The 23,990-nt window shown below is 41.5% G+C and overlaps 1 protein-coding gene across 1 annotated transcript in view; it reads right to left on the bottom strand.

Annotated features, from left to right (window-relative positions):
* LOC142943512 (phosphatidylinositol 4,5-bisphosphate 3-kinase catalytic subunit alpha isoform) overlaps nt 1–23,990 on the bottom strand; it is a 149,376-nt gene that overhangs the window by 50,987 nt on the left and 74,399 nt on the right. The window contains exons 3-21 of the mRNA XM_076085072.1: nt 21,289–21,392; nt 21,050–21,212; nt 20,752–20,961; nt 19,595–19,662; nt 18,514–18,642; nt 16,758–16,811; nt 16,563–16,672; nt 16,317–16,458; nt 15,600–15,685; nt 15,291–15,396; nt 15,055–15,207; nt 14,828–14,959; nt 13,093–13,217; nt 12,753–12,834; nt 12,507–12,671; nt 11,911–12,014; nt 11,682–11,781; nt 11,508–11,579; nt 10,916–11,022 (exon numbers count right to left, since the gene is read on the bottom strand). Coding sequence (XP_075941187.1) covers nt 10,916–11,022; nt 11,508–11,579; nt 11,682–11,781; nt 11,911–12,014; nt 12,507–12,671; nt 12,753–12,834; nt 13,093–13,217; nt 14,828–14,959; nt 15,055–15,207; nt 15,291–15,396; nt 15,600–15,685; nt 16,317–16,458; nt 16,563–16,672; nt 16,758–16,811; nt 18,514–18,642; nt 19,595–19,662; nt 20,752–20,961; nt 21,050–21,212; nt 21,289–21,392 — 2,212 coding nt within the window. The remainder of the gene's footprint in view (nt 1–10,915; nt 11,023–11,507; nt 11,580–11,681; nt 11,782–11,910; nt 12,015–12,506; nt 12,672–12,752; nt 12,835–13,092; nt 13,218–14,827; nt 14,960–15,054; nt 15,208–15,290; nt 15,397–15,599; nt 15,686–16,316; nt 16,459–16,562; nt 16,673–16,757; nt 16,812–18,513; nt 18,643–19,594; nt 19,663–20,751; nt 20,962–21,049; nt 21,213–21,288; nt 21,393–23,990) is intronic.

Genomic DNA, 23,990 nt, shown 5'->3' on the forward strand with positions numbered 1-23,990 from the left:
CACTTTACTTTACTTCAGATGATCCTGCACTCCTCCAGTCTGAGGACACAAAAACACACTTCACTTTACTTTATTTTACTTTACTTCAGATGATCCTGCACTCCTCCAGTCTGAGGACACAAACACACACTTCACTTTACTTTATTTTACTTTACTTCATATGATCCTGCACTCCTCCAGTCTGAAGACACAAACACACACTTCACTTTACTTTACTTCAGATGATCCTGCACTCCTCCAGTCTGAGGACACAAACACACACTTCACTTTACTTTATTTTACTTTACTTCATATGATCCTGCACTCCTCCAGTCTGAAGACACAAACACACACTTCACTTTACTTTACTTCAGATGATCCTGCACTCCTCCAGTCTGAGGACACAAACACACACTTCACTTTACTTTATTTTACTTTACTTCATGTGATCCTGCACTCCTCCAGTCTGAAGACACAAACACACACTTCACTTTACTTTACTTCATATGATCCTGCACTCCTCCAGTCTGAAGACACAAACACACACTTCACTTTACTTTATTTTACTTTACTTCATATGATCCTGCACTCCTCCAGTCTGAGGACACAAACACACACTTCACTTTACTTTATTTTACTTTACTTCATATGATCCTGCACTCCTCCAGTCTGAAGACACAAACACACACTTCACTTTACTTTATTTTACTTTACTTCAGATGATCCTGCACTCCTCCAGTCTGAAGACACAAACACACACTTCACTTTACTTTACTTTGCTTTACTTCATATGATCCTGCACTCCTCCAGTCTGAAGACACAAACACACACTTTACTTTACTTTACTTCATATGATCCTGCACTCCTCCAGGCTGAGGACACAAACACACACTTCACTTTACTTTACTTTGCTTTACTTCATATGATCCTGCACTCCTCCAGTCTGAGGACACAAACACACACTTCACTTTACTTTACTTTACTTTACTTCATATGATCCTGCACTCCTCCAGTCTGAAGACACAAACACACACTTCACTTTACTTTATTTTACTTTACTTCATATGATCCTGCACTCCTCCAGTCTGAGGACACAAAAACACACTTCACTTTACTTTATTTTACTTTACTTCATATGATCCTGCACTCCTCCAGTCTGAGGACACAAACACACACTTCACTTTACTTTACTTCAGATGATCCTGCACTCCTCCAGTCTGAGGACACAAAAACACACTTCACTTTACTTTATTTTACTTTACTTCAGATGATCCTGCACTCCTCCAGTCTGAGGACACAAACACACACTTCACTTTACTTTATTTTACTTTACTTCATATGATCCTGCACTCCTCCAGTCTGAAGACACAAACACACACTTCACTTTACTTTACTTCAGATGATCCTGCACTCCTCCAGTCTGAGGACACAAACACACACTTCACTTTACTTTATTTTACTTTACTTCATATGATCCTGCACTCCTCCAGTCTGAAGACACAAACACACACTTCACTTTACTTTACTTCAGATGATCCTGCACTCCTCCAGTCTGAGGACACAAACACACACTTCACTTTACTTTATTTTACTTTACTTCATGTGATCCTGCACTCCTCCAGTCTGAAGACACAAACACACACTTCACTTTACTTTACTTCAGATGATCCTGCACTCCTCCAGTCTGAGGACACAAACACACACTTCACTTTACTTTATTTTACTTTACTTCATATGATCCTGCACTCCTCCAGTCTGAAGACACAAACACACACTTCACTTTACTTTATTTTACTTTACTTCATATGATCCTGCACTCCTCCAGTCTGAGGACACAAACACACACTTCACTTTACTTTATTTTACTTTACTTCATATGATCCTGCACTCCTCCAGTCTGAAGACACAAACACACACTTCACTTTACTTTATTTTACTTTACTTCAGATGATCCTGCACTCCTCCAGTCTGAAGACACAAACACACACTTCACTTTACTTTACTTTGCTTTACTTCATATGATCCTGCACTCCTCCAGTCTGAAGACACAAACACACACTTCACTTTACTTTATTTTACTTTACTTCATATGATCCTGCACTCCTCCAGTCTGAGGACACAAAAACACACTTCACTTTACTTTATTTTACTTTACTTCATATGATCCTGCACTCCTCCAGTCTGAGGACACAAAAACACACTTCACTTTACTTTATTTTACTTTACTTCATATGATCCTGCACTCCTCCAGTCTGAGGACACAAACACACACTTCACTTTACTTTACTTCAGATGATCCTGCACTCCTCCAGTCTGAGGACACAAAAACACACTTCACTTTACTTTATTTTACTTTACTTCAGATGATCCTGCACTCCTCCAGTCTGAGGACACAAACACACACTTCACTTTACTTTATTTTACTTTACTTCATATGATCCTGCACTCCTCCAGTCTGAAGACACAAACACACACTTCACTTTACTTTACTTCAGATGATCCTGCACTCCTCCAGTCTGAGGACACAAACACACACTTCACTTTACTTTATTTTACTTTACTTCATGTGATCCTGCACTCCTCCAGTCTGAAGACACAAACACACACTTCACTTTACTTTATTTTACTTTACTTCATATGATCCTGCACTCCTCCAGTCTGAGGACACAAACACACACTTCACTTTACTTTATTTTACTTTACTTCATATGATCCTGCACTCCTCCAGTCTGAAGACACAAACACACACTTCACTTTACTTTATTTTACTTTACTTCAGATGATCCTGCACTCCTCCAGTCTGAAGACACAAACACACACTTCACTTTACTTTATTTTACTTCATATGATCCTGCACTCCTCCAGTCTGAAGACACAAACACACACTTCACTTTACTTTACTTTGTTTTACTTTACTTCCTATGATCCTGCACTCCTCCAGTCTGAAGACACAAACACACACTTCACTTTACTTTACTTTGTTTTACTTTACTTCATATGATCCTGCACTCCTCCAGCCTGAAGACACAAACACACTTCACTTCACTTTACTTTACTTTACTTCATATGGTCCTGCACTCCTCCAGTCTGAGGAGATAAACACACACTTCACTTTACTTTACTTTACTTCATATGATCCTGCACTCCTCCAGTCTGAGGACACAAACACACACTTCACTTTACTTTACTTTACTTCATATGATCCTGCACTCCTCCAGTCTGAGGACACAAACACACACTTCACTTTACTTTATTTTACTTTACTTCATATGATCCTGCACTCCTCCAGTCTGAGGACACAAACACACACTTCACTTTACTTTATTTTACTTTACTTCATATGATCCTGCACTCCTCCAGTCTGAAGACACAAACACACACTTTACTTTACTTTACTTTACTTCATATGATCCTGCACTCCTCCAGCCTGAAGACACAAACACACACTTCACTTTACTTTACTTTACTTCATATGATCCTGCACTCCTCCAGTCTGAGGACACAAACACACACTTCACTTTACTTTATTTTACTTTACTTCATATGATCCTGCACTCCTCCAGTCTGAGGACACAAACACACACTTCACTTTACTTTATTTTACTTTACTTCATATGATCCTGCACTCCTCCAGTCTGAAGACACAAACACACACTTTACTTTACTTTGCTTCAGATGATCCTGCACTCCTCCAGTCTGAGGACACAAACACACACTTCACTTTACTTTATTTTACTTTACTTCATATGATCCTGCACTCCTCCAGTCTGAAGACACAAACACACACTTCACTTTACTTTACTTTACTTCCCATGATCCTGCACTCCTCCAGTCTGAAGACACAAACACACACTTCACTTTACTTTGTTTTACTTTACTTCCTATGATCCTGCACTCCTCCAGCCTGAAGACACAAACACACTTCACTTCACTTCACTTTATTTTACTTCATATGATCCTGCACTCCTCCAGTCTGAAGACACAAACACACACTTCACTTTACTTTGTTTTACTTTACTTCCTATGATCCTGCACTCCTCCAGCCTGAAGACACAAACACACACTTCACTTTACTTTACTTTATTTTACTTTACTTCATATGATCCTGCACTCCTCCAGTCTGAAGACACAAACACACACTTCACTTTACTTTACTTTACTTCATATGGTCCTGCACTCCTCCAGTCTGAGGAGATAAACACACACTTCACTTTACTTTACTTTACTTTGCTTCAGATGATCCTGCACTCCTCCAGTCTGAGGACACAAACACACACTTCACTTTACTTTATTTTACTTTACTTCATATGATCCTGCACTCCTCCAGTCTGAAGACACAAACACACACTTCACTTTACTTTATTTTACTTCATATGATCCTGCACTCCTCCAGTCTGAAGACACAAACACACACTTCACTTTACTTTACTTTGTTTTACTTTACTTCCTATGATCCTGCACTCCTCCAGCCTGAAGACACAAACACACTTCACTTCACTTTACTTTACTTTACTTCATATGGTCCTGCACTCCTCCAGTCTGAGGAGATAAACACACACTTCACTTTACTTTACTTTACTTCATATGGTCCTGCACTCCTCCAGTCTGAGGAGATAAACACACACTTCACTTTACTTTACTTTACTTCATATGATCCTGCACTCCTCCAGCCTGAAGACACAAACACACACTTCACTTTACTTTACTTTACTTCATATGGTCCTGCACTCCTCCAGTCTGAGGAGATAAACACACACTTCACTTTACTTTACTTTACTTTGCTTCAGATGATCCTGCACTCCTCCAGTCTGAGGACACAAACACACACTTCACTTTACTGTATTTTACTTTACTTCATATGATCCTGCACTCCTCCAGTCTGAGGACACAAACACACACTTCACTTTACTTCATTTTACTTTACTTCATATGATCCTGCACTCCTCCAGTCTGAAGACACAAACACACACTTCACTTTACTTTACTTTGCTTCAGATGATCCTGCACTCCTCCAGTCTGAGGACACAAACACACACTTCACTTTACTTTATTTTACTTTACTTCATATGATCCTGCACTCCTGCAGTCTGAAGACACAAACACACACTTCACTTTACTTTACTTTGCTTCAGATGATCCTGCACTCCTCCAGTCTGAGGACACAAAAACACACTTCACTTTACTTTATTTTACTTTACTTCATATGATCCTGCACTCCTCCAGTCTGAAGACACAAACACACACTTCACTTTACTTTACTTTACTTTCCTTCAGATGATCCTGCACTCCTCCAGTCTGAAGACACAAACACACACTTCACTTTACTTTACTTTGCTTCAGATGATCCTGCACTCCTCCAGTCTGAGGACACAAACACACACTTCACTTTACTTTATTTTACTTTACTTCATGTGATCCTGCACTTCTCCAGTCTGAAGACACAAACACACACTTCACTTTACTTTATTTTACTTTACTTCATATGATCCTGCACTCCTCCAGTCTGAAGACACAAACACACACTTTACTTTACTTTGCTTCAGATGATCCTGCACTCCTCCAGTCTGAAGACACAAACACACACTTTACTTTACTTTGCTTCAGATGATCCTGCACTCCTCCAGTCTGAAGACACAAACACACACTTTACTTTACTTTACTTCATATGATCCTGCACTCCTCCAGTCTGAAGACACAAACACACACTTCACTTTACTTTACTTTGCTTCAGATGATCCTGCACTCCTCCAGTCTGAGGACACAAACACACACTTCACTTTACTGTATTTTACTTTACTTCATATGATCCTGCACTCCTCCAGTCTGAGGACACAAACACACACTTCACTTTACTTTATTTTACTTTACTTCATATGATCCTGCACTCCTCCAGTCTGAAGACACAAACACACACTTCACTTTACTTTACTTTGCTTCAGATGATCCTGCACTCCTCCAGTCTGAGGACACAAACACACACTTCACTTTACTGTATTTTACTTTACTTCATATGATCCTGCACTCCTCCAGTCTGAGGACACAAACACACACTTCACTTTACTTTATTTTACTTTACTTCATATGATCCTGCACTCCTCCAGTCTGAAGACACAAACACACACTTCACTTTACTTTACTTTGCTTCAGATGATCCTGCACTCCTCCAGTCTGAAGACACAAACACACACTTTACTTTACTTTGCTTCAGATGATCCTGCACTCCTCCAGTCTGAGGACACAAACACACACTTCACTTTACTTTATTTTACTTTACTTCATATGATCCTGCACTCCTCCAGTCTGAAGACACAAACACACACTTCACTTTACTTTACTTTGCTTCAGATGATCCTGCACTCCTCCAGTCTGAAGACACAAACACACACTTCACTTTACTTTACTTTACTTTGCTTCAGATGATCCTGCACTCCTCCAGTCTGAGGACACAAACACACACTTCACTTTACTTTATTTTACTTTACTTCATGTGATCCTGCACTTCTCCAGTCTGAAGACACAAACACACACTTCACTTTACTTTGTTTTACTTTACTTCATATGATCCTGCACTCCTCCAGTCTGAAGACACAAACACACACTTCACTTTACTTTACTTCAGATGATCCTGCACTCCTCCAGTCTGAAGACACAAACACACACTTCACTTTACTTTACTTTGCTTCAGATGATCCTGCACTCCTCCAGTCTGAAGACACAAACACACACTTCACTTTACTTTATTTTACTTTACTTCATGTGATCCTGCACTTCTCCAGTCTGAAGACACAAACACACACTTCACTTTACTTTATTTTACTTTACTTCATATGATCCTGCACTCCTCCAGTCTGAGGACACAAACACACACTTCACTTTACTTTATTTTACTTTACTTCATATGATCCTGCACTCCTCCAGTCTGAAGACACAAACACACACTTCACTTTACTTTACTTTGCTTCAGATGATCCTGCACTCCTCCAGTCTGAAGACACAAACACACACTTTACTTTACTTTGCTTCAGATGATCCTGCACTCCTCCAGTCTGAGGACACAAACACACACTTCACTTTACTTTATTTTACTTTACTTCATATGATCCTGCACTCCTCCAGTCTGAAGACACAAACACACACTTCACTTTACTTTACTTTGCTTCAGATGATCCTGCACTCCTCCAGTCTGAAGACACAAACACACACTTCACTTTACTTTACTTTACTTTGCTTCAGATGATCCTGCACTCCTCCAGTCTGAGGACACAAACACACACTTCACTTTACTTTATTTTACTTTACTTCATGTGATCCTGCACTTCTCCAGTCTGAAGACACAAACACACACTTCACTTTACTTTGTTTTACTTTACTTCATATGATCCTGCACTCCTCCAGTCTGAAGACACAAACACACACTTCACTTTACTTTACTTCAGATGATCCTGCACTCCTCCAGTCTGAAGACACAAACACACACTTCACTTTACTTTACTTTGCTTCAGATGATCCTGCACTCCTCCAGTCTGAAGACACAAACACACACTTCACTTTACTTTACTTTGCTTCAGATGATCCTGCACTCCTCCAGTCTGAGGACACAAACACACACTTCACTTTACTTTATTTTACTTTACTTCATATGATCCTGCACTCCTCCAGTCTGAAGACACAAACACACACTTCACTTTACTTTACTTTACTTCCCATGATCCTGCACTCCTCCAGTCTGAAGACACAAACACACACTTCACTTTACTTTATTTTACTTCATATGATCCTGCACTCCTCCAGTCTGAAGACACAAACACACACTTCACTTTACTTTGTTTTACTTTACTTCCTATGATCCTGCACTCCTCCAGCCTGAAGACACAAACACACTTCACTTCACTTCACTTTATTTTACTTTACTTCATATGATCCTGCACTCCTCCAGTCTGAAGACACAAACACACACTTCACTTTACTTTACTTTACTTCATATGGTCCTGCACTCCTCCAGCCTGAAGACACAAACACACTTCACTTCACTTCACTTTATTTTACTTTACTTCATATGATCCTGCACTCCTCCAGTCTGAAGACACAAACACACACTTCACTTTACTTTACTTTACTTCATATGGTCCTGCACTCCTCCAGTCTGAGGAGATAAACACACACTTCACTTTACTTTACTTTACTTTGCTTCAGATGATCCTGCACTCCTCCAGTCTGAAGACACAAACACACACTTCACTTTACTGTATTTTACTTTACTTCATATGATCCTGCACTCCTCCAGTCTGAGGACACAAACACACACTTCACTTTACTTTATTTTACTTTACTTCATATGATCCTGCACTCCTCCAGTCTGAAGACACAAACACACACTTCACTTTACTTTACTTTGCTTCAGATGATCCTGCACTCCTCCAGTCTGAGGACACAAACACACACTTCACTTTACTTTATTTTACTTTACTTCATATGATCCTGCACTCCTCCAGTCTGAAGACACAAACACACACTTCACTTTACTTTACTTTGCTTCAGATGATCCTGCACTTCTCCAGTCTGAAGACACAAACACACACTTCACTTTACTTTATTTTACTTTACTTCATATGATCCTGCACTCCTCCAGTCTGAAGACACAAACACACACTTTACTTTACTTTATTTTACTTTACTTCATATGATCCTGCACTCCTCCAGTCTGAAGACACAAACACACACTTTACTTTACTTTGCTTCAGATGATCCTGCACTCCTCCAGTCTGAGGACACAAACACACACTTCACTTTACTTTATTTTACTTTACTTCATATGATCCTGCACTCCTCCAGTCTGAAGACACAAACACACACTTCACTTTACTTTACTTTGCTTCAGATGATCCTGCACTCCTCCAGTCTGAAGACACAAACACACACTTCACTTTACTTTACTTTACTTTGCTTCAGATGATCCTGCACTCCTCCAATCTGAGGACACAAACACACACTTCACTTTACTTTATTTTACTTTACTTCATGTGATCCTGCACTTCTCCAGTCTGAAGACACAAACACACACTTCACTTTACTTTGTTTTACTTTACTTCATATGATCCTGCACTCCTCCAGTCTGAAGACACAAACACACACTTCACTTTACTTTATTTTACTTTACTTCATATGATCCTGCACTCCTCCAGTCTGAAGACACAAACACACACTTCACTTTACTTTACTTTACTTCAGATGATCCTGCACTCCTCCAGTCTGAAGACACAAACACACACTTCACTTTACTTTACTTTGCTTCAGATGATCCTGCACTCCTCCAGTCTGAGGACACAAACACACACTTCACTTTACTTTACTTTGCTTCAGATGATCCTGCACTCCTCCAGTCTGAAGACACAAACACACACTTCACTTTACTTTACTTTGCTTCAGATGATCCTGCACTCCTCCAGTCTGAGGACACAAACACACACTTCACTTTACTTTATTTTACTTCATATGATCCTGCACTCCTCCAGTCTGAAGACACAAACACACACTTCACTTTACTTTACTTTACTTTACTTCATATGATCCTGCACGCCAGTCTGAAGACACAAACACACACTTCACTTTACTTTATTTTACTTTACTTCATATGATCCTGCACTCCTCCAGTCTGAAGACACAAACACACACTTCACTTTACTTTATTTTACTTTACTTCATATGATCCTGCACTCCTCCAGTCTGAAGACACAAACACACACTTCACTTTACTTTACTTTACTTCCCATGATCCTGCACTCCTCCAGTCTGAAGACACAAACACACACTTCACTTTACTTTATTTTACTTCATATGATCCTGCACTCCTCCAGTCTGAAGACACAAACACACACTTCACTTTACTTTACTTTACTTTACTTCATATGATCCTGCACGCCAGTCTGAAGACACAAACACACACTTCACTTTACTTTATTTTACTTTACTTCATATGATCCTGCACTCCTCCAGTCTGAAGACACAAACACACTTCACTTTATTTCACTTCACCTACTTCACGTCACTTTTTTTTTTCCTGCACTTTATTTCACTTTACGTTATTTCTAGTGCTGGGCAAGTTAACGCGTTATTATCGCGTTAACGCATTCATTAATTGACGCCAACAATTATTTTATAGCGCGTTATCGCATTTGTTTATTTTGAAAGTCTGTGGAGGAAGTCTTCAGACTACGTTGACGCAGCGTGTGGGAGAAGTGGAGATAAACTAAAGCAAGACAAGCTAACAGATGCTACAGAGAAGTGGAGACAAACTGCAGGTTAGTGTTGTGGAAGATGTTGGTCTGAGGAACGTTCTTAGGATCCCAACGAATGACGGCACGTATGAGCCTCAAGACGCACCATCACAAGAAGAATACACGGCGTTACAACGTGCACCAGCTGTTGCTCTTTCTGGAGACTACTGGACATCGCTGCGGTCAACTCAGCAGACACTTAAATTGTAGTGCACCTATATGCTGAAATTCACGGTAAACGTATTCAAACGGCACAGATCGGGAGCGAAACAATCCATGCGATTAATCGTGATTAAATATTTGAATGGTTGCCCAGCACTAGTTATTTCACTTCGCTTTATATTATGTCACTTTACTTACCTTTACACCTTCAACCTAAACTAGTTCATTAGTTTGTGAGGTAGTTAGTTAGTTAGTTGGTTATCTAGTTCGTGAGTTAGTTAGTTAGTAAGAAAGTTAGATAATGAGTTGGTTAGTTGGTTAGCTAGTTAGTTAGGTAGTTACTGAGTGAGTGAGTGAGTGAGATAGTTAGATAGTGAGTGAGTGAGTTAGAGTGAGCGTGTTAATTAGGTAGTTAGTTAGATAGTGAGTTAGTTAGTTGGTTGGTTAGTTGGTTAGCTAGTTGGCTAGTTAGTTAGTGAATGAGTTAGTTAAAGTGTTACCTGAGGTTCCCTAGCTGGTGAACAGGGTTCAGAGGAGAGACGAATCCCTGAAGAGCCTCCATGTAATCTGGACGAGACATGTGTTCAACCAGGAACTTCATCTGAGTCTGAAAACCAATCACAACACAGCAACACATCAGTATCAACCAATCGCAACACATCAGTATTACGATCATCATCATTATGAACACATTGTCCTCCTGTAGGGGGGTCTGTAGAGTCCTGAATCCACAGGTTCTTCAATGGGGGCATTCTTCTTCTGTGGTACTAAAGGTCCTTCATAGACCTTTATAGTCCCACTTTTTATGTCCCTTTGGGTGCATTGCCCTTCCTTCCGTTGGCCGTAAAGAATTTTCTCATCTCATTTCTCAAATTCATCTTGTTCTGAATTTATTCTTTTTACATTTGTAAATTTATACATATATTTTTAAAAGCAATTATTTAGTCATGAAGAGGAACAGAGTAATAATAAGAGCAGCTCCGAGTAGTAATGAAATCCTAAAGATACCTTTCTGTAGCTCACCACTAGATGTCTCTACATCTCTGACACTGATCCTTTAAAATAGAAAACAGTCTGTTCTTGTTTTCATACTTTTTGTGTTTCGTCCTTCTTCTCTTGTTTCAGTGTGTCGGTCAAGTTAACCAGTTTATCCATGGCCTCCACCTGCAGACACACACACACACACACACACACACACACACACAGTTATTGACTGCAGTATCACACTGAACCACTAGATGTCTGTCCAGGTGTATCTGTGCTCACCTGTCTGTTAAGGTGCTTCAAGTACATGCCACAGGCTCTGCAGAAAGCTTCCAGCAGCAGACCAAACCGACGGGACACCGTCTTATTGTGCATCTCTGACCTGAGAACAGAGTTTCTGTTAGTTTTAATACAAAACTGTAGAACTAGAACCAACTAGAACTTGTAGATCTGTATGTGTTAACAGCTCTATGGGGAACTGTTCCTTCATTCCGCAGGTTGTGTTCCTCACTTGAGATGCCAGAAGAAGAAGTGTCCTATCCTCTGATTGGTCAGAGCTTTCTTTATGAGGAACCGAGCCAGAGGATTGTCCAGGTATATTTCGTACTTTAACACCTGCAAACACACAATTCACAGACTGAGTTGGTCCTCTGATTGGCTGGTACTCCCTACCTTCATTGATTAGCAGTGAGATTGGTTAGGCTAAGAATATGAGGATAAACCAATCAGAGCCAGAGAAGGGCGGGTCATACCTTCTGTAACACGAATGAGCAAGTACTTAACTTTACAGCTTCAATTACTTCAAAGGTAGCACCGGCCAGGTGAGCGAGGTGACTGACCGGACAGAATAAATGTGAGGCTTCACCCTGACTACATACTTGGTAAGTACTTGTACTACATACCTAACGTAACTGTACCAAGAGGTGAAACCTACCTGTACCAAGAGTTCAAACCTACCTGTACCAGCAGGTGAAACGTACCTGTATCAGGAGGGGAAACATACCTGTACCAGCAGGTGAAATGTACCTGTATCTAGGGGTGGAACGTACCTGTACCAGCAGGTGAAACGTACCCGTAGGCGACCAGGACATCAGGGCGTAAACTCACCTGTACGAGCTGCAGCAGGTACTGTGACAGCTTGTCGTCAGTCAGGCCTTGTACCAGGCAGCGCAGAGCGAACTCTCTGACCATCGGATCAGGAAAGTTACAGTCCAACAACTCCAGAGCAGATTCAGGTTCCATTAGAGGCCACTCCTTCAGCAAGCAGTACATCTGAGGGGGGGGCAGACAGGTAACTGATGAGATGAATTGAATAAAGAAGTCATCCTGACTGTGAGGAGGTAGTTTTCGTACCTGGGACACTTCGTCTCGAGAGTTCCATTTGACGGACAGAAGCAGCTTAGGAAGAGACTCTGGTATGTTTACGCAGTAATGTCTGCAGAGAGAGAGACAGGTAGAGAAAAGGAAAGGCACAGGTAGACAGGTGAAGGTGGGTAAGGACAGTTTGGGAAGAAACGAGTCACATAGTCACAGACAAGAAGAGAAGAAGGGTAAAGAAAAAGGTAGAGAAAGGTGAGACAGGTAGAATCAATTATTTGTCTTAAAGACAAATTCACGTTAAACCTGCTTCGCTCCTGTCTCTAAAGTAAGCCCCGCCCCTACCTGTGCCTCCACAGGAAGCCCCGCCCCTCACCTGTGCCTCCACAGGAAGTCCTTCTCCTGCTCTGAGAGTTCATATAGAGGATCTCTGGAGCAAAGAGAACGAAGCTGCTCTGCATCACTTGCTGAAGTTCTGCTGTCACAGGCCAGACGACTGCTCTGAGACAGGGAGACAGGTGGGAGAGAGGGGGGGGGGGGGGAAATCAATGTGTATATATATATATATATATATATGTATATATGTATATATATATATACATACGTGTGTAAACACGGATTACCTCTCCGTGGCAGTAGGTGTATATATATATATATATATATATATATTAGTGCTGGGCAACGATTACATTTTTAATGGTGATTAATCTCATTGTTATGGCAAAGTTCAATAATGAATTCTAAAGTAGTGTATTGCTCACTTTTATTTTGAAAGTCCTGCTCTATGAACTAAAGGTGAATAACATTGTGTGTAAACACTTTAAACACATCAGGTTGTTGTTAGCAGCAGTGTTCTCTTCACACAGCAGCAGTTCTATCTCTTCACTATCTGTGCTCAGTGTGTGACTGTGTGTGAAACGTTCCACTGCTGTGCAACAGGAACAACATGTTTCACACCTTTCATCTACATGTGTGTGTTGTGTCTTCATGACAGTCAGAGCATGTGATGCAGCTCTACTCTTCATCACTATGATGCTGTAACTCAGAGGTGATGAAGGTGACCCAGCTCTACTCTTCATCACTATGATGCTGTAACTCAGAGGTGATGATGGTGACCCAGCTCAACTCTTCATCACTACGATGCTGTGACTAAGAGGTGATGATGGTGACCCAGCTCTACTCTTCATCACTACGATGCTGTAACTCAGAGGTGATGATGGTGACCCAGCTCTACTCTTCATCACTATGATGCTGTAACTCAGAGGTGATGATGGTGACCCAGCTCTACTCTTCATCACTACGATGCTGTAACTCAGAGGTGATGATGGTGACCCAGCTCTACTCTTCATCACTACGATGCTGTAACTCAGAGGTGATGATGGTGACCCAGCTCTACTCTTCATCACTACGATGCTGTAACTCAGAGGTGATGATGGTGACCCAGTGATGTCCAGTAGTCTCCAGTGAGAGCAGCAGCTGCTGCATGTTGTAACGCCGTCGCTTTAGTCGTCCTCTCCTTTAATACAACTCGTGTATTCTTCTGGTGACGGTGCGTCTTGAGGCTCATACGTGACGTCATTCGTTGAGATCCTAAAGGTGCGTTCACACCAAACGCGACGTGAACGCACCTTGAGAACGTTCCTCAGACCAACATCTTCCACAACACTAACCTGCAGTTTGTCTCCACTTCTCTGTAGCATCTGTTAGCTTGTGTTGCTTTAGTTTATCTCTACTTCTCCCACACGCTGCATCAACGTAGTCTGAAGACTTCCTCCACCGCTTGTTTGTTTGGGTGATTTGCTGACATCAACGGTGTGTATTGCATTTTTTTTTTAAACTGCGTTAAAGCGCGATAAAATAATTGTCGGCGTTAATTAATTAATGCGTTAAGTTGCCCAGCACTAATATATATATATATGTGTGTGTATATGTATAAATACACGGATTCCCACTCCGTGGCAGTAGGTGTGTATATATATGTATATATGTATATATATGTGTGTGTATATGTATTTGTACACGGATTACCACTCCGTGGCAGTAGGTGTGTATATATATGTTTACATGTGTATACATATACGTGTGTGTATATGTATAAATACACGGATTACCACTCCGTGGCAGTAGGTGTAGCCCAGCTCTCGGCTGACGGTCCAGTTTGCGTGTTCTTCTATCTGCTGCTCATCAGGAAACACAACCGTCTGATTAAACCAGGAGAACTCCAGCTCCACACAGGGAGTCTCCTGAAGAGGCCGATCAATAATCCATCAATCAACACAATCAATCACATGTGATCCACGGGCAGAGAGACAGACAGGCAGTCGGAGATGTTGTGTACCTTGTTGGGATTTGAACCTGCAACTCCGATGGGATTGAGGAGGTCCTCGAGGCCGTGAGGGACCGGCCAAAGACTCAGAGCCACTTTACCCGAAACCAGAATGTCTGTGTAGTCAAACAGGTTCACGTTGCCCCAGGCCAGAGGACAGTGCTCCTGAGGGACAGACAGGTGGATTCAGTCACACTTTCTTTGCTTCCTTCATGTGTTTATGAGTCCTTGTCTCCATCCCATCTCACCTCCTTGGCTCCTTTCCTTCCCTTCACAGAGCAGATCGACAGGCAGAGTCTGGCTGAGCGAGGTAGATCAGCCAGGTAGATGTCATAGGCCAGCCACTCGTTCCACCTGGAGACAGACAGACAGGTAGGACCGCAGACAGGGGGTGAGACACAGAGCTAAGAGAGACAGGTGGTCAGCAAGACAGGTGGAGAAAGTGTATATATTCAGTGTGTATAATCAGTGTGTATAATCAGTGTATATAATCAGTGTGTATATATTTAGTGTATACTTGTGTACTTGGTACAGTGAGGATACAGAGTGTTTGTTACCTGGGGTTAGAACAAGGGACTCTCTGGGTGTTGACGTTGTCACAGAGCGGCTCTCCACCATGATAGATTCCTGTCCTCACATAGATCTAAACACACAGAGACACACACAGTACATGTTTCAAGCTTTACACCACAAAGAGACATAAAGACACACAGAACCACCACAAAGAGACACAAAGACACACAGAACCACCACAAAGAGACATAAAGACACACAGAACCACCACAAAGAGACACAAAGAGACATAAAGACACACAGAACCACCACAAAGAGACACAAAGAGACATAAAGACAAACAGAACCACCACAAAGAGACACAAAGAGACATAAAGACACACAGAACCACCACAAAGAGACACAAAGACACACAGAACCACCACAAAGAGACACAAATAGACACAAAGACACACAGAACCACCACAAAGAGACATAAAGACACACAGAACCACCACAAAGAGACACAAAGAGACACAGAACCACTACAAAGAGACACAAACAAACCCCAAAGAGAAACGAAACAAGAATGAGATGTAAAACAACCAGAAATAGATGAAAACCTCAACAAACAGATTCTAAACAACCAGAAATAGATACAAAACCACCTAAAAGAGACAGAAAAACACCACAAAGAGATCAGAAAACACGAGAACACGAGGACACAGGGACACGAGGACACGAGAACACGAGAACAGACTGGGGATGATGTTGTGACGAACCTTGTCGATGTCTCGGATGTTGACGTTAACGTAAGTGGCGCAGAGCAGTCGGACCCTCAGCAGAGTGTTGAAGGCCCACAGAGAGCGAGGAGGAGAACCATCGCCTCCTCCTGGACAGGGAGACGGCTGAGGAGTTCGACGACTGAAACACAAACAACAACCATCTTCCACCTGGCTACACTTCACCTGTACAGGCTCCTGATTGGCTGTGATACGTGTGTCAGAGATGCTGATGGACTGCTGTACCTGTATGAGGGTGTGACAAAGCCAGAGCCAGGTAGCTGAGAGTGAAGGCTGTCTTTGGAGACCAGCATCAGGTGTGGAAGACGACCCACGATGATACAGGACCGGATATACTGCAGAGAGACAGGTGGAGGGACAGACAGGTCGTACTCGAGAGCTCATCCATGAAGGTTTGTGTTTTCAGAGTGAAGTTGTTACCTTGTACTGACTGAGAGGATACTTCTCCAACAGGTACTCATCACAGCCACACACCTGAGGAGACAGGCAGACAGGTGAGTCAGGCAGACAGGTGAGTCAGAAAGACAGGTGAGTCAGACAGACTGGTGTAGCTTCAAGATGTACTGCCCCCGGTACTCCTGGACACAGACAGAAAGGTGAGTCAGACAGACATACAGACAGACAGGTATCCCTCCATGATGTACTATCTCTGGTACTCCTGGACACAGACAGGTGTGTCATGTAGACAGGTGTACCTTGAGGATGTACTGTCTACCTTTAGAAACAATTAATATTAGATATTCTCTTGGACCAAAGACTGCCGCAAAGAAAAACAAACAAACAAATAACCACGACAAGGAGACACAAAACCACCACAAAGAGAAAACAACAACCATGAAGAGACAAAATAACCACAAACAGACACAAAACAACCACAAAGAGACACTAAACAACCACAAAGAGACACCAAACAACCACAAAGAGACACAAAACAACCACAAAGACACATAAAACAACCAAAAAGAGACATAAAACAACCAAAAAGAGAAACAAAACAACAACAAAGAGACAGAAAACAACCACAAAGAGACACAAAAAAAACAACAAACAGACACAAAACAACCACTAAGAGAAAACAACAACCATGAAGAGACACAAATCCATCAGTCAATCAAATTAATTCATAAAGCACATTTAAAAACAACCCATGTTTACCAAAGTGGTATACAGCTACAGCAGGTAGCTCAAAGCACAAATAAAAGAAAGTCTGAAATAAACAACAATGCACAGAGCTCACAAATGGGCCAAATAAACAACACATATGCGCAAGTAAAAAATCAGGAAGAGTCAAACGCTAAAGAGTAAAAGTATGTTTTGAGCCTGGACTTAAAAGAGTCAATAGAGGCGGCGATCTGATAGGAAGGGGGAAGCTGGTCCACAGTCCTGCAATAGTCTCCCCTGAGCCCCAAGTCAGCCGACCTGAGGGACCTGGAGGAAGATGATGTAGTAAAGAGGTCTGCGATAAAGGAAGGGTCCAGTCCAGTTCGTGCTTTATAGACAAACCAGAGAACCTTAAAGTTTCTGAACCGTACTGATAGCCAGTGGAGAGGCACCAGAACATGGGTAATGTGGTCCCTCTTCTGGAACAAAACAACCACAAAGAGACATAAAACAACCACAAAGAGACATAAAACATCCTACAAAGAGACAAAACAACAACAAAGACACATAAAACATCCTACAAAGAGACACAAAACAACCACAAAGACACATAAAACATCCTACAAAGAGACATAAACAACCACAAAGACACATAAAACATCCTACAAAGAGACATAAACAACCACAAAGAGACATAAAACAACCAAGAAAGAGACATAAAACAACCAACAAAGAGACACAAAACATCCTACAAAGAGACATAAAACAACCACAAAGACACATAAAACATCCAAAAAGCGACATAAAACAACCACAAAGACACATAAAACATCCAAAAAGCGACATAGAACAACCACAAAGACACATAAAACATCCAAAAAGAGAAAGAAAACAACAACAAAGAGACATAAAACAACCACAAAGAGACATAAAACAACCACTAAGAGAAACAAAACAATGTCGGCACAGACAGGTGAGTCAGACAGACAGACAGATGTATCTACAGGATGTACTGCCCCTGGTACTCCTGGACACAGACAGACGGACAGGTAGTCAGACAGACAGACAGGTGTACCTTCAGGATGTACTGCCCCTGGTACTCCTGAACACAGAGGCGGAGCTGTTGAGGTGACAGGTGCATCGATCGGCTTTTCTTCCTGATGGACTCTGCTATCAGCTGCTCAGGTAAACTGTCGTGAGTCACCTGTACACAAACACACAAACACACACAGTTACACAAATGAGTTTTAATTGGTAGGAGACGGAGAAGAAGAGGCTTTGATCGTAACCAAGGCTACGGACATGTGAGGAAGCAGGAACAGTGGAGATAGACAGATAGACAGACAGGTAGTCAGACAGAGAGACAGACAGGTGATTCAGACAGCCATCGATGTCGTGGTGGGATTTGTTTAGTGATTCGGGGCCGATGATGAGGATTTCAGATTTGTCGCTGTTGAGTTTGAGGAAGTTGGTGATGGTGGAGTTGGGGGGGGGGGGGGATTTGGTAGAAATTGAGACCATGGTGGCGTATGATGTCACCAAAGAGCAGCATGAAGAGAAGAGGACCGCGTACTGAACAGCTGGGTCAGACCTGAACTTATTGATACTAATGATGTTGGAGGAACCGGAGTGGATGATGTCAGAGTAGTAGGTGGAGCGAGCAGTGCTGCTGTAAGTATTCCTTGTAAACCAGGGTGTGATCTGTGATGCTGGTTTGGTTGAAGAGTCGCTCTAGTCTGCGGAGTTCAGGGGTGAACTAGAGAGCAGTGTGAAAGAGACAGTTCTAGAGGATAGTGTGTTATTGTAGAGGTAGACCAGGTCTGACTGTGTTATTGTAGATGTGGACCAGGTCTGAGTGTGTTATTATAGAGGTAGACCAGGTCTGATTGTGTTATTGTAGATGTGGACCAGGTCTGACTGTGTTATTGTAGATGTGGACCAGGTCTGAGTGTGTTATTGGAGAGGTGGACCAGGTCTGCTTGTGTTATTGTAGAGGTATGTGGGGGAGGGGCTAAAGGAGGGGGTGACCAGGTCCAGGATGTGACCTCGGTTGTGGTTTAGGGGAAGTTGATGTGTTGAGTGAAGTTGAAGCGTCTAAGCTTGGTTGGCTGGAAAGAAAGAGAGAGTGACTCAAATCAACAGACATCCAGCTTTACCTTCAGAGTGTATTTCTGTTTGGAGTTGGACGGAGACACGATGACCCAGATGGTTACAATCAACCTCCCTGTAGACAGACGGGTAGAGAGAGAGACACATTATCTTACTTTAGTTGGATCTTTTCTATCCCGACACATTCACAGAATTCACAGCGTCCTGCAGAGTGTTGCTCATGGAATCTTTGAGCATCAACCTGTAGTTGTCTCTTTCTGATTGGCCGGATTCGTGGATCTGGCCTCTCTGCTCTGAACCCCTTGATGGGGGGGGGCTGTCAGCAGTTTGTGTTTGAGGATACATCATGGAGTTCACAAAAAGTCCCACCTTCAAAAACTTGGACCAGTCAGAGGCCTTGGTTACTAAACCCTCAGGTCCTTCACCAGTCAGAGGCCTTGGTTACTAAACCCTCAGGTCCTCCACCAGTCAGAGGCCTTGGTTACTAAACCCTCAAGTCCTCCACCGGTCAGAGGCCTTGGTTACTAAACCCTCAAGTCCTCCACCAGTCAGACACCTTAGTTACTAAACCCTCAAGTCCTCCACCAGTCAGAGGCCTTGGTTACTAAACCCTCAAGTCCTCCACCAGTCAGAGGCCTGGTTACTAAACCTTCAGGTCCTCCACCAGTCAGAGGCCTTGGTTACTAAACCCTCAGGTCCTCCACCGGTCAGAGGTCTTAGTTACTAAACCCTCAATTCCTCCACCGGTCAGAGGTCTTGGTTACTAAACCCAACCACAAAGACACATAAAACAACCACAAAGACACGTAAAACAACCACAAAGAGACATAAAACAACCAACAAAGACACATAAAACAACCACAAAAACACATAAAACAACCACAAAGAGACATAAAACAACCACAAAGACACATAAAACAACCACAAAGAGACATAAAACAACCAACAAAGACACATAAAACAACCAACAAAGACACATAAAACAACCACAAAGACAAACAAAACAACCACAAAGAGATACAAAACAACCACAAAGAGACATAAAACAACCAACAAAGAGACATAAATCTAATCCAGGCTGAGGTAACAAAAGGCCTCATTCAAAAGTAGGGAGGTCCTGATCTGGTTTTCCTGCTGAGTATGTTCATATTGTGTATTTGTGTGTTCTCGTAGGTGGGGGTTTAGTTTAATTTAATTTGAGTACCTTTGTCCAGCTTGCTATAGATGTGCTGTGGGAGTTGTGGGCTGGACTCCAGGTTGGGGGGGTAGACGTAGAGCGCCTGGCTGTGGGCCCCCCCCCCCTCCCTTTCCTCCATGGCCTCTCTGCACACGCTCAGTATGGAGCGACGGAAGTCCTGGACCTCCGGGTCCTTCATCATCTCGAACTCACAGACCGGCATCCCGATGGCGAACCCTGAAGACGGGGAGGGTTTTAGTCTGAGGGTGGAGGGTGGAACTCTGGGAGATGGAGTTCGGTGAGCGATGAGGTCATTTTTCGTTACCTATCTCCCGGTTCAGGATCTTCTCCTCCCGGTTGCCCAGCGGCTCGATGACCTTCAGGATCGGGTGAAACAGTCGGAGGTCGCACAGCCGCCTCGTCTCATCGTAGAACTCCTCCCTCTCCGCCTCCTGGTTCACGCCCATAAAGATGTAGCTTGACTCCTCCTGGCCAATCAGAGAGCAGAGATATTTTACCTGTGTTACTGCCGGTAAATAATAGTAGACGGGGTCAAAGATGTACCTGCAGCAGGTGGTAGAGCGGGTACTTCCTGGCCTCAGTGAAGAGCTGCTGCTTGATGCTGATGAGAGGAGTTTCTCTGAGACACTCCAGACTCACCATCATCCCTGAGACACGATTATTATCATCATTATTATCATTATCATCATCATTATGATCATTATTATTCCCATTATTATCATTATGATCATCATTATTATCATTATCATCATTATTATCATTATCATCATTATCATCACTATCATCATTATCATTATCATCATTATTATCATCATTGTTGGAATGCTGTTAAGCATTCCAACTATTGTTATCCTGTTTCTCTTTATTGTTGGAATGCTGTTAAGCATTCCAACTATTGTTATCTTGTTTCTTTATTGTTGGAATGCTGTTAAGCATTCCAACTATTGTTATCCTGTTTCTTTATTGTTGGAATGCTGTTAAGCATTCCAACTATTGTTATCCTGTTTCTTTATTGTTGGAATGCTGTTAAGCATTCCAACTATTGTTATCCTGTTTCTTTATTCTTCTTTATTGTTGGAATGCTGTTAAGCATTCCAACTATTGTTATCCTGTTTCTTTATTCTTCTTTATTTTATTTTTATTTTTATAATTATATTTCTTCCGTACGCTTTTTGAAACTCTTCTGCTCCTTCATATTTTAAGCTACAGAAACCGTTCAACTATCAAAATGTTCAGCTCTTTCAGCAGAGGGGTGCTATGACTTTTCATATTTCTAACCTTTAAACTTTATGAATTATTAAGCTTTTTGCAATTTTTTTTTTGAATGGGTTTCTATGGAGAAAATGTTCAAATCCTCTTCAACTTTCAAATCCTTCTACTTCCTCATACTTTCAGCTACAGACACCATTTCAACTTTAAAATGTTGAGAAGATCCTGATCTATTGACGCATTATTCAGCTTTTTGATATCTTTTATACTTTTTGAACTGCAGCAGTTTAACTTTTATGATTTTTTCAGCCCTTTTCTGCTTTTATAATGGGTGTGTATTGCGCAGCTTAGAGTGCGTGATGTCACCGCTAGAGTGAAGAGCAGCTTGAGATTCTTGTGAAAGAAAGATTTGTGTTTTGCCACTGTGTCCACAATCTTCACTCTTCATGCATAATTTCTGGATGTAGAAGTAGCTAATCTTGTCCTTGTCGTAGACAAATGACTGTGGAATCCCACAGATTTACACATTTGACACAGAAGCCAGTAATTGAGAGGAAAACCAACTTTCTGCTCCATAGAGACCAATGTTAAATTTTGCTTCAAAAACATCTTCCACAGAACACGGTACCCCATTTCTAAATCGCCAGTTCAGCCACATTTTTTACACTACAGACACAATTTTTACAGGATCTGTTCTTCAACTCATCCTTCCTCTCATTTATTAATATCGGAGCAATAGGAGCTACGGTTATGGGAGTTTTGAGGATTTGTTTGAGAGGTGTTTCCCTGTTTAATCTCCATGAAAAGGCTGCAAGGACACAGGTGTTTCTGATCAAGCTAATTAGTGATGTTGATAAACACACAGACTCACAGACACACACGCACTCCTCTCTCTCTATCTCTCTGTGTCTCTCTCTCTCCCTCTCTCTCTGTGTGTCTCTCTCATACAGTCATTCAGGTTCTTAGAGATCTTTAGAGGATCCCCCCCCCCACACACACACACCCCATTTTAAAATAAAAGCCCCACAGAATGAATTCTAACTGAAATGCTTATGATGAAGCCTGACATTTAATAACCTGTTTGTGTTTATCTAACATTATGAGTCCATCTCTTCCCCCCCCCCCACACCCCATTTCAAAATAAAAGCCCCACAGAATGAATTCTAACTGAAATGCTTGTGATGAAGCCTGTCATTTAATAACCTGTTTGTGTTAATCTAACAATATGAGTCCATCTCCTCTCCCCTTCTCCCCCCCACACCCCATTTCAAAATAAAAGCCCCACAGAGTGAAATATAACTGAAATGCTTGTGATGAAGCCTGTCATTTAATAACCTGTTTGTGTCAAACATTATGATTATGTCTCCTCTCCCCCCCACCCAGCCCCACCCTTTCAAAATAAAAGCCCCATGGATTAACTGTATGTAAACATTAAGCTCAAAATTAGACTTTTTCAAATACTGCCATTACTATTACTACTACTACTACTGTTATATTATATACTACGACCACTACTACAGCTATTACTACTACTACTTCTACTACTTCTTCTAAATACTAATACTTCTACTACTAATGATACTTCTACTACAACTACAACTTCTAGTACTACTACTACAAATATCACTACTGCTGACATTTTTTAAGCCACAGAAACCATTCGAATATCAAAATGTTCAGCTCTTTCAGGAGAGGGGTGATATGACTTTTCATATTTGTAATCTTTAAATTCTTTGAATTATTAAGCTATTTGCAATTTTCTTTTGAATGGGATCTCTATGGAGAAAATCTTCAAATCCTGTTAAACTTCTTCAACTTTCAAAGCCTTCTTCTTCTCATACTTTCAGCTACATATGACTTCATATTTGTAATCTTTCAACTTTTTGAATTAAGCTTTTTGCAATTTTTTTTAAATTGGATATCTATTTTCAGCAATGTTTTTGAGATTCATTTCAGCTTTCAGCATTCCAACGCATTTTCAGCAGGAAATGCATTTTCTAGTTTTTTTTATAATTATATTTCTTCCGTACGCTTTT

This window comes from Anarhichas minor, unplaced genomic scaffold (genome assembly GCF_050575085.1).
Source record: "Anarhichas minor isolate MPS153535 unplaced genomic scaffold, ASM5057508v1 ptg000137l, whole genome shotgun sequence".
Classification (NCBI taxonomy): Eukaryota; Metazoa; Chordata; class Actinopteri; order Perciformes; family Anarhichadidae; genus Anarhichas; species Anarhichas minor.